General features: G+C 31.1%; 2 protein-coding genes across 2 annotated transcripts; both read left to right on the forward strand.

Moving 5' to 3' along the window:
* The first annotated feature begins 236 nt into the window (after window positions 1-236).
* On the forward strand, window positions 237-2454 carry LOC123707694 (cytochrome c oxidase subunit 5B, mitochondrial-like). Its single transcript, XM_045657971.1, has 4 exons — window positions 237-395; window positions 1358-1531; window positions 1952-1995; window positions 2240-2454. Exons 1-4 carry the CDS (start codon window positions 308-310, stop codon window positions 2300-2302), a joined length of 369 nt encoding a protein of 122 aa, XP_045513927.1. The 5' UTR covers window positions 237-307; the 3' UTR covers window positions 2303-2454.
* A 386-nt stretch (window positions 2455-2840) lies between these two features.
* On the forward strand, window positions 2841-10833 carry LOC123707528. The gene is made up of 9 exons (XM_045657637.1): window positions 2841-2982; window positions 3240-3396; window positions 4198-4291; window positions 4840-4973; window positions 5507-5616; window positions 7127-7258; window positions 8200-8298; window positions 9382-9478; window positions 10235-10833. The coding sequence occupies exons 1-9, from the start codon at window positions 2976-2978 to the stop codon at window positions 10779-10781; spliced, it is 1377 nt and encodes a 458-aa protein (XP_045513593.1). The 5' UTR covers window positions 2841-2975; the 3' UTR covers window positions 10782-10833.
* The last annotated feature ends 276 nt before the right edge of the window (window positions 10834-11109 follow it).

Raw genomic sequence — 11109 nt, forward strand, 5'->3', positions numbered from 1 at the left:
GTTCAGCAAAACGCGAACTGAACTGAGCTGAACAAAACCGTTACTTTCTGATGACTTCTGACATGCAAAATAACAAAAAACTTATTAAAATATCTCAACATTTGAAATATTTTATCGTATGAAACATCAATCTTGTATACGGTCTGTACGGATTTATCTGTACAAATACCGGTATTCTTCAAAATGGGTCGATATTACACACTAAACATAGACTACAGACTAAAAAATCGATTTCGGAAACATCTCTATGTTCTTATCAAACTTCCACTTGCCATCGTGAGAAGCGGTGTAGTGAGAAAATATAGAAATGGCTTCCTTGTGTAGACAAATTGTCCGCGGAAATGCTCTCAAAAGTGTGCTATTTTCGTCTGCTCGACGGGGATACGCAGATAAAAGTAAGAAAGTAACTAATTTTGTATGAAAAATATATGGCCTTACCTGTCAGAATTAAGTTACGTAATGTCAAAGATATTTGTATTTCAAAAAGTTTCGGAATTCGTACCAAAATTATATTAATTTAAATTTTAGATTCCCAAATAATGTTTATTTATAAGATTTTATCATTTTCATTATAGTGAAAATTAAATATTATGTTATTGCGCAAATTTATTTTAATCTTTCCCAAGGCACTCAGTTTTCCTGTATTGTTTTATTACAAATATGTCATGCACACTTAACTCCCATACCCCATACCACGTTATCTTTACCCACTCTTTTTTGATTCAGTAACTATAAGAGTAAAAAACAAAATTTTATCGTATTTTAGGTTATATCTTATCTAGTCAAGTAATACTACATAGTTAATTACATTTTCCACCTATATTGGTTATTATATATTGTGTGGGGTTATTTGAGTAACAACACATTGTCTGTTGTATATATCTACAATTATATAATTTTTTTATTAATTAAAATCAAGAGAATAATTGTAATTAGTAAGTTATAGAGATTTGTGAAATACCCCAATGAGCTCTGATTAGTCTAAAGATACAGTTATCTTCTAAGACAAATGAATCTTTGTTTAGCTTGGAATCAAACATAGGATATTATTGTAAAACACATTGTATTCTACTCATATATATTATTATTATGACTAATATGAGCAAGACTTTTTTATTTGCACTGTAATTGTATATTTAATGCACAGTGAGGAAGACACTCAAGTGAAGGTGTTTAAATCACAGATGTGCTCCAATGAACATTATTTCTATGTCTATTTAACATTTGCTTATATAGTGAAGAAACAGACCCTTTAGACCTAAAATGTATGTTAAGACAATGTATCATGCTAGACTAACTATGTAATGGAGGCAGAAAATAACAGTTAAAAATTAAACACATTTTATTTTATTTACAGTGATGGTAGACCCCATGGAACATGCCACTGGATTGGAAAAACGAGAATTGTTAGCTCTTCAGTCTGGCAATGATGATCCTTTTAACATGAAGGTACTGAAGAAGGCTGCTGGCACCCGTGACAACCCTACACTTGTTCCTTCCTGCTTTGATGCTCGGATTGTTGGTTGCATATGTAAGTAATCAATAATTTCAAATTCAAAGGGAATTAGCATGTATATAGTAATTAAAAAATCCTAGTCACATTGAGTATGTAAATACAGGAGTGACAATAATGATGTACAAGAAGCTGAATAAAGTTAAAAAAGGCTTAATTAACATGAATTTAGGTATAGGAATTATATTTTACATTACTTCATTCTTATATAAGGAAAACAATTTGTATAACTATTTTTCACAACTGACTGCAATGCAACTATTTAAAAAGAGTTAAAACTACAAGATTTGGTTTCACATTATCAAATCCACTATACTAATAGTATGTTATTATAGGAAATTAAATGTAATCTACTCGAAATATAGAGGTTACTGAGAAGTCCCTTTCTTGTTTATAAATATATATTTTTTAAAGAAAACAATGATTTTTTTATTACAGGTGAAGAACACTCTACTAGTATCAACTGGCTTTGGGTGCACAAGGTGATTAACCTACCATTTCTTTGACTGACTAAATTAATAGTAGACAGCAATGCAATTAAATTAATTCTACTCTCAGAAAGAAAAAAATATATAGATGGACAGATCTGACTACCGCATGGTTGGGAATGATAGTATACAGATTATTTTAGTTCTTATTATAATAAAATGCATGTCACACTATCTTGGTTATAGAAAGTTTTGTAAAAAATTAAGCAAAATTTTAATTGACAGTACTTTTTTACAGGAACATCCCCGACGCTGTGAGTGTGGTCACTGGTACAAATTGATCGAAAAAACACCTCTGTAAATTCAATTTTTAGTTACAATTCGTAGTGTTTATTAATTGCAATAAATGTGCGCATCGATCGACGCACATTGATCGTTCTGCGATTTTATAAAGTGTCATTTAGATCCGATACTCAACGGAATCAAAGAAACCATTAAATATGTAAGCATAAATATCAGTGTTTCATTCAGTACCTACTGTGTTGTTATGGTTGTTTAATTGTATGTAGCTATTAAAGTATTATTACTATAATTCGCCTTTTATTTAGTGTAATTGACTATAAAAGGATTAAGGAACAACACACTCTAAGGTCTATTATTATTAGAACAAGTTACGACTTGCAAAATAAATAATATGTTGTTATATTATATATGATTACAGGATGATACGATAACATTATAGATTATTGTAAATATTACTAAAAAGCTTTAGACAATGATAATTTTTTTTAGACTCGAATCTCGCTAGATGATAAACACGTCTTGATACTACTTATACGTTATCTGGGAGAATTGGACTTAGTTCTATTTAGTCTGTGGTTTTTATTAGGCTATGTAATTTTCATACATTGACACTTTGTTTTGTAAGAATTAGTTTATTTGTAAATTTGTTTTTTTTTTGTTTTTAGCACAAGTTGAACCATCAAAACAATTTAGTTTATTAATTTGTAACTTAACTAAGGATATAAACTAAAATGTCCAGTAAGTATAATGTTTCATTTATATTTATTTGAATTCACGCGGTGCAGTCACTTATTACGTACATATGTACGAGCCAAAGCTGTACAATAAGTTAGTAGGGTCTCTGTTAAGACCCTACTAACTTATATTAAACTTTTGACGTGAATAAAAAAATAATTTGAATATTCAAGACTTAAAAAATTCCCGTTAGCTTCAGTCTTTTAATTTTTTATAGATTGTTACTCAATAAAGATTTATATTAAATTATTTACTTTCAGACACTTCACAATTAGTTGATGTGTTCAGAATATACATAGCAGATGGGTTTTCTGAGGACTGTGAAGATTTAATACAGCGTTGTTTAAAATTAGAAGTTTTAAATTTCCAAACATTCTGCACTGTATGGAAAGAAATGCACTTTCCAAGCTTGTATCAGTATGTATAATTTATTTATCTCTTGAGATTTAAAGACATAATTTTTTATGTCTAATCACACTGAGACAATGTGTCTATTTATTACATTACATGTAATATAATACTTCACGTATAAATATATACTGTATTTATTGGAAACATATTAAAATATTAAATTAAATTTTTGGACTGTAAAAATTAGGTATTGTTTATTTAATAGGTAGAGTCAAAATTAAAAAGAACTGGTATGTATAATTCCAACAATTTTATTTTCAGGATTTATTTCTACAACCTGGTGTAAACCTATATAAATTGTGTTTATCAGGCTAAACATTCTTCCTGCTATTATCTTTGTCATGAATAAAACAATGATAAGATTATACTATTATATATTATGCTATTTGGTTGGTGGACTCCGTTTCTGCACTTAGATGCTCATTAGCAGATATAGTTAGGACTATTAGATTTTAAAAGATCTAACTCTGGACTCTGAATAAGATGGATAAATCATAGTATAGATATAAGATAGTATAGATCATTAAACCTTCTAGCATTTTTTCCTATTTAGTCTTACCTACATGTAGAATGTTTGCTCATTCATTGGACATGAATATTTGGGTCTGCCAAGGTCAGAAATTTATGGTGGCAATTGCCAAAAGGCAAACAGACAAGGTTGTCAAGGGAATGTAAATATTCAACTATGTTTACTTTAATTTTTTCAATACTAAAAATGTATAGATTCTAGATTAAGTAAAGTAATATTTTTTCTGATAAATAAAGGCTTATGTTATTATTATTTTTACATGCAGAATGTTTTCTCAGGGAACTGTCATCATGTGCGGAAATTGCAGAGCTCTCTGAAGAATTAATCATTGTTGCTAAGAGTTTTATGGTACAGGACACTGGAAATTATAAGGTAAAACATATGTATTATTTGACTGAGAATTAGGTCTATAGAGTATTGTCATGTAAAATCTTTTATTTAAATTACCCTGAGGTCATAGTTAGAACCCGGTTTACAAATCCATTGGTGCAAAGTGGTTTGATTTTTCTGTCTATATAAGCATTTTATAAGCTCTTAGAATGAAAAATCAATTGGTGTGTTCTGCTAACATGTGATTTTCGACATGGTAGATTATCAAACTATTATTGAGACCTAAATTCAAGATAGATGGTATGTAGCCTGTTAATTACAATACCGTAACACAGCAAATCTAACTAAGTTGTGTATAGGATTACTAAGAAATGTTTTTTTAATTTTCTGTAAGCAAATTAACACCTAAACAATTTAATAAATATTTGTTTCTCTGCATGAAATGTAATCTAAAAAACATATGTTATATTAAATGAATCCTAATTATGTCCTTGCTATTTGATATTGATATTTAATTTAAAATACAATATGAATAGTATCACAATAGTATGTAATGAATTATTAAATTAAATGCACATAAATATTTTCAGGAATCTGTGATAAGCCTCTTCATAGTGTATGCATTGGTAACACAACAGCCTTTCGCCAATTTTGCATATTTACCTATATGTCCTGAGGATGTACCAGAAATAAAGCGCTTGGAAGGTTCAATACGACGTCACAGGTACTTTAAAAATTACTTCACATTAGATAAAAACTTAGAAATTTACTGTTATTCCAAACTTTATCATTATAGGTTTCAAATCCTTAGGATGCAAGTATCCCAATTTCGTTGACCTAAGATATTATTACACAAATAGATCCACCAATTTTATAAAATTTTGCTATCTTAATGTGACATGATACATAGATTTCATCATTAATCACGGCATGTACGATCAACTAGGCGATATTAGAACAAATTCGTGGTCCTTCGAGCCGGACATAAAATTTTTAGTTTAACAGTTATGATATAATGGTAATATAGTTGTCTAACTAATAAATAAACTTTAAAATATTTTAGTAGTGCAATAGAAACAAGACTTTCGGGACAGAAGTGAGAGGCAAAGTGAAATGGTCACGAAATCAACTGAGAGCTAATGTCATTTCTATACAAATTCGTTTGGCGTTAGTTAGCGTGTCGCAATTATTATTGGCTGTTTAGCCGTATATTGGACCTTTGTATTTGAACGACTTACCATGCAGTGGCGCTTGCAGGTTCAACGATGCGTTACTTATTCTTGGTCGAGTGTTGGTTAAGCATTCAAGGTACACAGCTGTGGAGCGTGAAAGAGGATTTGATATCGCCTTAATTAAATATTTTAATGGTAAGTCAATAATACTGCGCCGCTACTTTATAATACCTATTGTAATTATTATATTGTTTATATTGTTTATATATTGTTCTATTGTAATTATTTCACTTGGAAGTTAAGATAGGTAGAAATACCTTCACGAGTCCGGTATTTTCTTAACAGGACGCGTATTTAAACGTATTATTCTAGATGTAAAAATAATTTATATCTAATATAGTTTAGATATACTTCTATAATGTATACTAATATAGCTAAAGAGTATGTGGGGTCGTACGTTTCTCAGGAACTGCTATAAATCATCATCATCTATAGAACATCACTATAGATCACAATGGTTTTTAAAATAATGTTTTGGTACTATTGTATATTCTGTAAAAAAAAAGTTTAAAATTTTAGTTACTTTAATAATCAAATACATTGAATTTTATTTTGAAGTTATTGAGGACTAGAAAAATGAAAAGCTTCTCCCGCGTTTTACTTGCGTTAAAGACGTAATTTTTAAGGGCAATTGTCTTCCAAATGTTTATTAAACTCATTTTATAATTCATTGTACATTTATATAAAAGGGCTTTTGTGAAGCGACTTATATATATGTCAGAGAAACACCCCAGTGACGTCATCAACAGTGGTTGCAGATTTGGTGGGCGTCATGAGCGCGAGCACAAAACACGACGATTGTAGTTTTCACAATATTTTATTTACACTGATGATACACTGATATTTTGTGGTAGTTATTTAATAATAAATTATAAGTTTTAAGACCGAGCAGTGAGTTCAATGAACCAATCTAGCGACAAAAACTCAGGGATCCAACTCGATCCGTCTCCACTTCAAAAAGGCACCGTAACAACCAACGGACTGGCCTATATATAGATGGCGCTTCGACCCCACTCGAGCAAAATGCTCTGCTCTCATTGGTCGTTTGTTTAAGAATTACAATCACAATCTAATTCTAATTTACAAGATTACAATCTTATAAATTAGAAAAACGTAACTAATTTTAACTAAAGTCACTAATTTGTTAACAGAAATATGTTTTAGGTTTTATAATATCGTAAAATCGCGTATTAAGTTAAATTAAGGTTAATGCAACGTGTTTAAATGATAAAGAGAATTTAATGTGTTATTGTACAATCAACAAGCAACTCGTTGAATGGCTTCCTCCGACATATATATATTTTTAAAGACCTATACAATATTTGCGTAACTTTCACCGTGTCACAGCCAAAAGGAAAAGATTTTCTTGTCAGTCATGCATGTTATTCAAATAAAACAATATTTATACGCTGTACGCTTATGAAATATTAAAAAAGGGGAGATCTATATGAGTTACCAACCCCCAAATTAAGGCTGTAGAGCGAGATAAACTGGCAAAAAGACTTCGCCGGTACTTTTAATGGGAGTGACGCTTTCCTCGATAAAGTGTCTGTGCGGAGAGAAAGTCAACTTGGTAGTTATACGAACTAATATATCTATAACAAGCCAACACTGAATTTTTGTATTCGGAACTTCCTTCCTTTAGGCTCAGTGGTTATGAAAAATAAAAATATGGGTTCAACGGGAATTTTCGGCGATCAAAATGAAGAGCCTGATATGTTAATGGAATTGGGCACAATTGCCAGGAGATACACGCAGTGCAGAGATCGATTGAATGGTAAGTGCGACTGCGCTGGTATTCTGTAACTTCCAGGAGTCGTGTTTAATGTTGACTTAGTGTGGGTTACCCAGGTTTTTTCAATGTAACGGGCAGGAGGCTCATAAGTGCGCACTGTACTAATTGGTACAGGTACCGGCAAACATCTTGAACAGTGGTCCTTGCCTGCGCATAGGGGATTTTTAGGTATCACTGTGGGGGGGGGGGGGGGGATGGTTGTCGGTCGAGTGGTTGGTAAATCAGTTGGCGTTTGTGTCCCGCGCTGTGTACGATGCGCGGACTTTCCCCCACTCCCTTGTTAGAAGTTTGCCGGTATCTGTATGCTCTTCTCTTCGTGGGTAGTACGCGGCAAAAACTGCCTTAAGAAACAGTTGTTGAACGATGGACGTGGAGGTGATACGGATGGTATTATCTGCGGATATTGAGACAACTATATATTTAAAAAATTGCTGTTGGAAGTTACGGAGTACCCTCTCTGTGGAGAATTGTTTTTTTTTTTTCTTATGAGTTTTTAATACACAAAGACTGACCTTTAAACAATAACAAAATTAAAATTATATTTATCTTTTTTATAAATTAATTATTTTTAATTTCGTTCGTAGTTAAATTTCATATGAAAATTATTTAGTTTAATATAAAATAATGCAAACCTTTTTTGGGCTTCAGGGTTTCAGATCTCTGTTTGTATAATGATCATTTGTTAATATAATAGAAAGCGCCTGAGAGACGCCGTCGACTTTAGGTCTAAACCAAGCCGGTTTCCTCAGGATGTTTTCCTTCAGCGTTTGAGCGAATGTTAAATGCCCAGAAAGAAAGTCCATTGGTGCACAGCCGGGGTTCGTACCTACCTCCGGCTGAAGCCAATCTCTGTGCTTTAAAAAAATGCAATAATTAAGAATAAAAGATAAATAATAGTCGTCAATCTCTTTTAATATTTTTAGATAATATTAAAGCTGGTTTGAAATACGTTAATCCCAGTTTGCCTTCCCAACTCTCGACGTCGTTTAAAAGACTGGTCAAAGGCTATTATGATAATGATGGTAAGCATATATTTTGAAAATTATTTTATAATGTTAATATAGTAAAAAAAACAACTACAATTTCGGATTTTTCATTTAACTAGCTGCACAAACACTTAAGGTAATCTTCTCCATAAAAACTTTCGTCGGAGTTTAAAAAAATAAAAAATATCGATTTTTGCGCTTGGCAACATATTTATATAAGATTAATTGAAAGAAAACAATTTTTTAACCGGATTAAAGCTATTTATATTATTATAAACTTATAATTATTTTACATAATTTTTCAATTTTTCCGACGTTTTGCGTGCTTCACAGCGTCCGTGGTGACGGTGACTGGAGACAAAAGGTGTTAAATGTCAAAAGTATCACAGCTGTAGAGAAAGTTGTGTTATCTGTATTTATTTCCCCGGAGTTGGTATCTACTAAAAGATGACGGGTTTTTGCAGAAATGACTCACGGTGTCCTCTATTTTCACGGATTTAATCCGGAAAAAAAAATGTTTTCTTTCAATGTGTAGAAGCTATGCTAACCTAAGACAATACTATATAAGATTCATGTTTAGGCTTCTAAAACGCGAGAGTGAACGCGAGTAATTTAATCGTAAATCATTTCGTAAAAAAATATTGATGCATCTCATACTAACCGTAACACATTTTTTTTACATATATTTTTTAAACTAATTTGGTATATTTCTAAGGCCTGGGCCATTAAACGATATATGGGTTCATTGTTCTTAATAAAGGCAAATACAAAGTCAAAAATCATTTCTCCATATAGGTACACTTACGAACGTCAAAAAAAGAAATACACATTAAATGCTTCTAATTTAACATTTACTGCCAGTTCCCAAATCAAGGGAGAACGCAAGAGAAGAACTGGCAAAAAACTTTCCGCCACTCTTGTTCATAGTAATAGAGGTTAAGTTATGGTGACAATAACTAAACAATTGTTTTTATTCGTAATTTTTTTCTAATTCTGAGACATTTCTCAGTAAATAATTTTAAATTAAAGTTAATTAAACGTGACAAAATCCAGATTGTGCTGACATAAAATAATATTCGTCATTATTAAAAAAAATCTACATTTACTATATATTTTCAGAAGCCAAAGATAGGTCTGATACCGTGACCGAAATAAAACAACGAGCAATGACAAATGCGCCTGATCAACTTCATCATCTAATGACGTCACAGAAACGGTAATGTCCACTTTCGTAAAATAATTTAATTTAACCTATAGATATAAATATTATTTGTTATTGATATAGATACAAAAAAAAATGGGTACCGATAAATATTTGCATCTGTTCCAGTAAAACGTAGTAACGTAGAAGTAAAAAACCATTGAATTGAATTATTATCACTAAATTATCGTTATTTTGTATACTACAAATGAGTTTATTGAAAATTACATTTTATAACGTCTTACAAAACGATGAACGACGCGCACGTAAGAAAAATTATGACGTACCTGTAAACACTTGAACTTCAAATATTTTTGCTTAATTATCACATTACTGTCAAAGAATATATTCTATTTAATTTGATATTATTATGATTTAACTTGGTATTTAATTGCTTCTGTTATTCGAATTGATTTCATTCATTGTATCTTCACTGTGACATTGGAACGTTAATCTAGCCTAACTTGAGACGAAAAAGTAATTTAAGTCTAGCCTAATATACTAAATAGGATATTTATCATAATGTGGCCAATATCATATACAATCTCTAAGAAAGAGAAGACACTCTACTCTTGTGTACTATAAGTGTCTATATTATTTTTGTTACTTAGGAAAATGTGGTTCAAGAATTGTATGAATTTTATATAGCCCCGTATTTTAGTTTATTCGTTAGAAAAATGTAAATCTTTCCTTAGTACCTTGACACACTCACACACAGCATTTTTGTACTGTTTGGTCAATATATAGCAATACTTATGTATACATTTTCAGGAATGAAAACCCTCTATCAAAGACTAATGCAAATAAATCTCCACAAAAAACATCTGCACCAATCAGCATCAATAAAGCAATATCATCAGCTTCATTCTTCTCACGTATGCATAATTCTAAAGTGACAAAATTTGGGAAAAAATCAACTGTTATGTTAAATGAATTGGAAAACGAAGAGCTGTCACTTCAACGTGACCGGAGTCTTGAAGAAATTGATGGTTACGCAATTGACACTGAAACTAGAAAGGATAATACAAAAGAGAGAAATAGGAAACGAAAGAATAAAAAAATTAATGAAGTACCTAATAAAGTGCACAAAGGTACAAAAACAATTAAAAATACCAATCCGGGAAAGGCTAAAAGAAAGCCGAAAGGGAAAATGTCAAGTAACGAGGTGACAAACAAAGAAATTAAAGATGTCATACCAGCGATAGTTCATTCCATTAATGGCGAAACAGAATGCGAAATTGAAGTCATAGATTATGCTATAGATTCAAGTATACCAGTTCACAAAGTAATTAGTGACGTTATTAAATCTGCGGAATAAATATATATTTAGCAACTGTTATGTATTGATAAAAATATATAAATTTGTATTATCTTTTTTTTATTTCTTTCCTTTTTGTTTGTCTGTGTGGAATCGTTGTGCGGGCTGCCTTAACAGTAGTGTATGCAGAAGCCCCGTGGAATTGGGTCGCAACGGTACCCCGTACCGGTTTTTTGTTAAAACAACAGTGTTTTGTTATTATTGTTCGGCAATAATCCCCTTGATAGCCAATGTGAAAGAAATAAAGATTTTTTTTGTGAATAAAAGTAATGATGCATAAAAAATAAGAATTATATTAGTCCTTATAAGTTGGTCTGACTGTTGTAAG

The sequence above is a fragment of the Pieris brassicae genome, chromosome 3, assembly GCF_905147105.1.
Source record: "Pieris brassicae chromosome 3, ilPieBrab1.1, whole genome shotgun sequence".
In the NCBI taxonomy this organism is placed as follows: Eukaryota; Metazoa; Arthropoda; class Insecta; order Lepidoptera; family Pieridae; genus Pieris; species Pieris brassicae.

Excerpts from the sequence above, each read along its gene's own strand:
- LOC123707694 (XM_045657971.1), top strand. The coding sequence starts at position 308 with ATGGCTTCCTTGTGTAGACAAATTGTCCGCGGAAATGCTCTCAAAAGT. Across the intron at positions 396-1,357 it reads ACGGGGATACGCAGATAAAA|TGATGGTAGACCCCATGGAA; the intron begins GTAAGAAAGTAA and ends TTTTATTTACAG. Across the intron at positions 1,532-1,951 it reads TCGGATTGTTGGTTGCATAT|GTGAAGAACACTCTACTAGT; the intron begins GTAAGTAATCAA and ends TTTTTATTACAG.
- LOC123707528 (XM_045657637.1), top strand. Across the intron at positions 3,397-4,197 it reads CACTTTCCAAGCTTGTATCA|GGAACTGTCATCATGTGCGG; the intron begins GTATGTATAATT and ends ATGTTTTCTCAG. Across the intron at positions 7,259-8,199 it reads GTGCAGAGATCGATTGAATG|ATAATATTAAAGCTGGTTTG; the intron begins GTAAGTGCGACT and ends TAATATTTTTAG.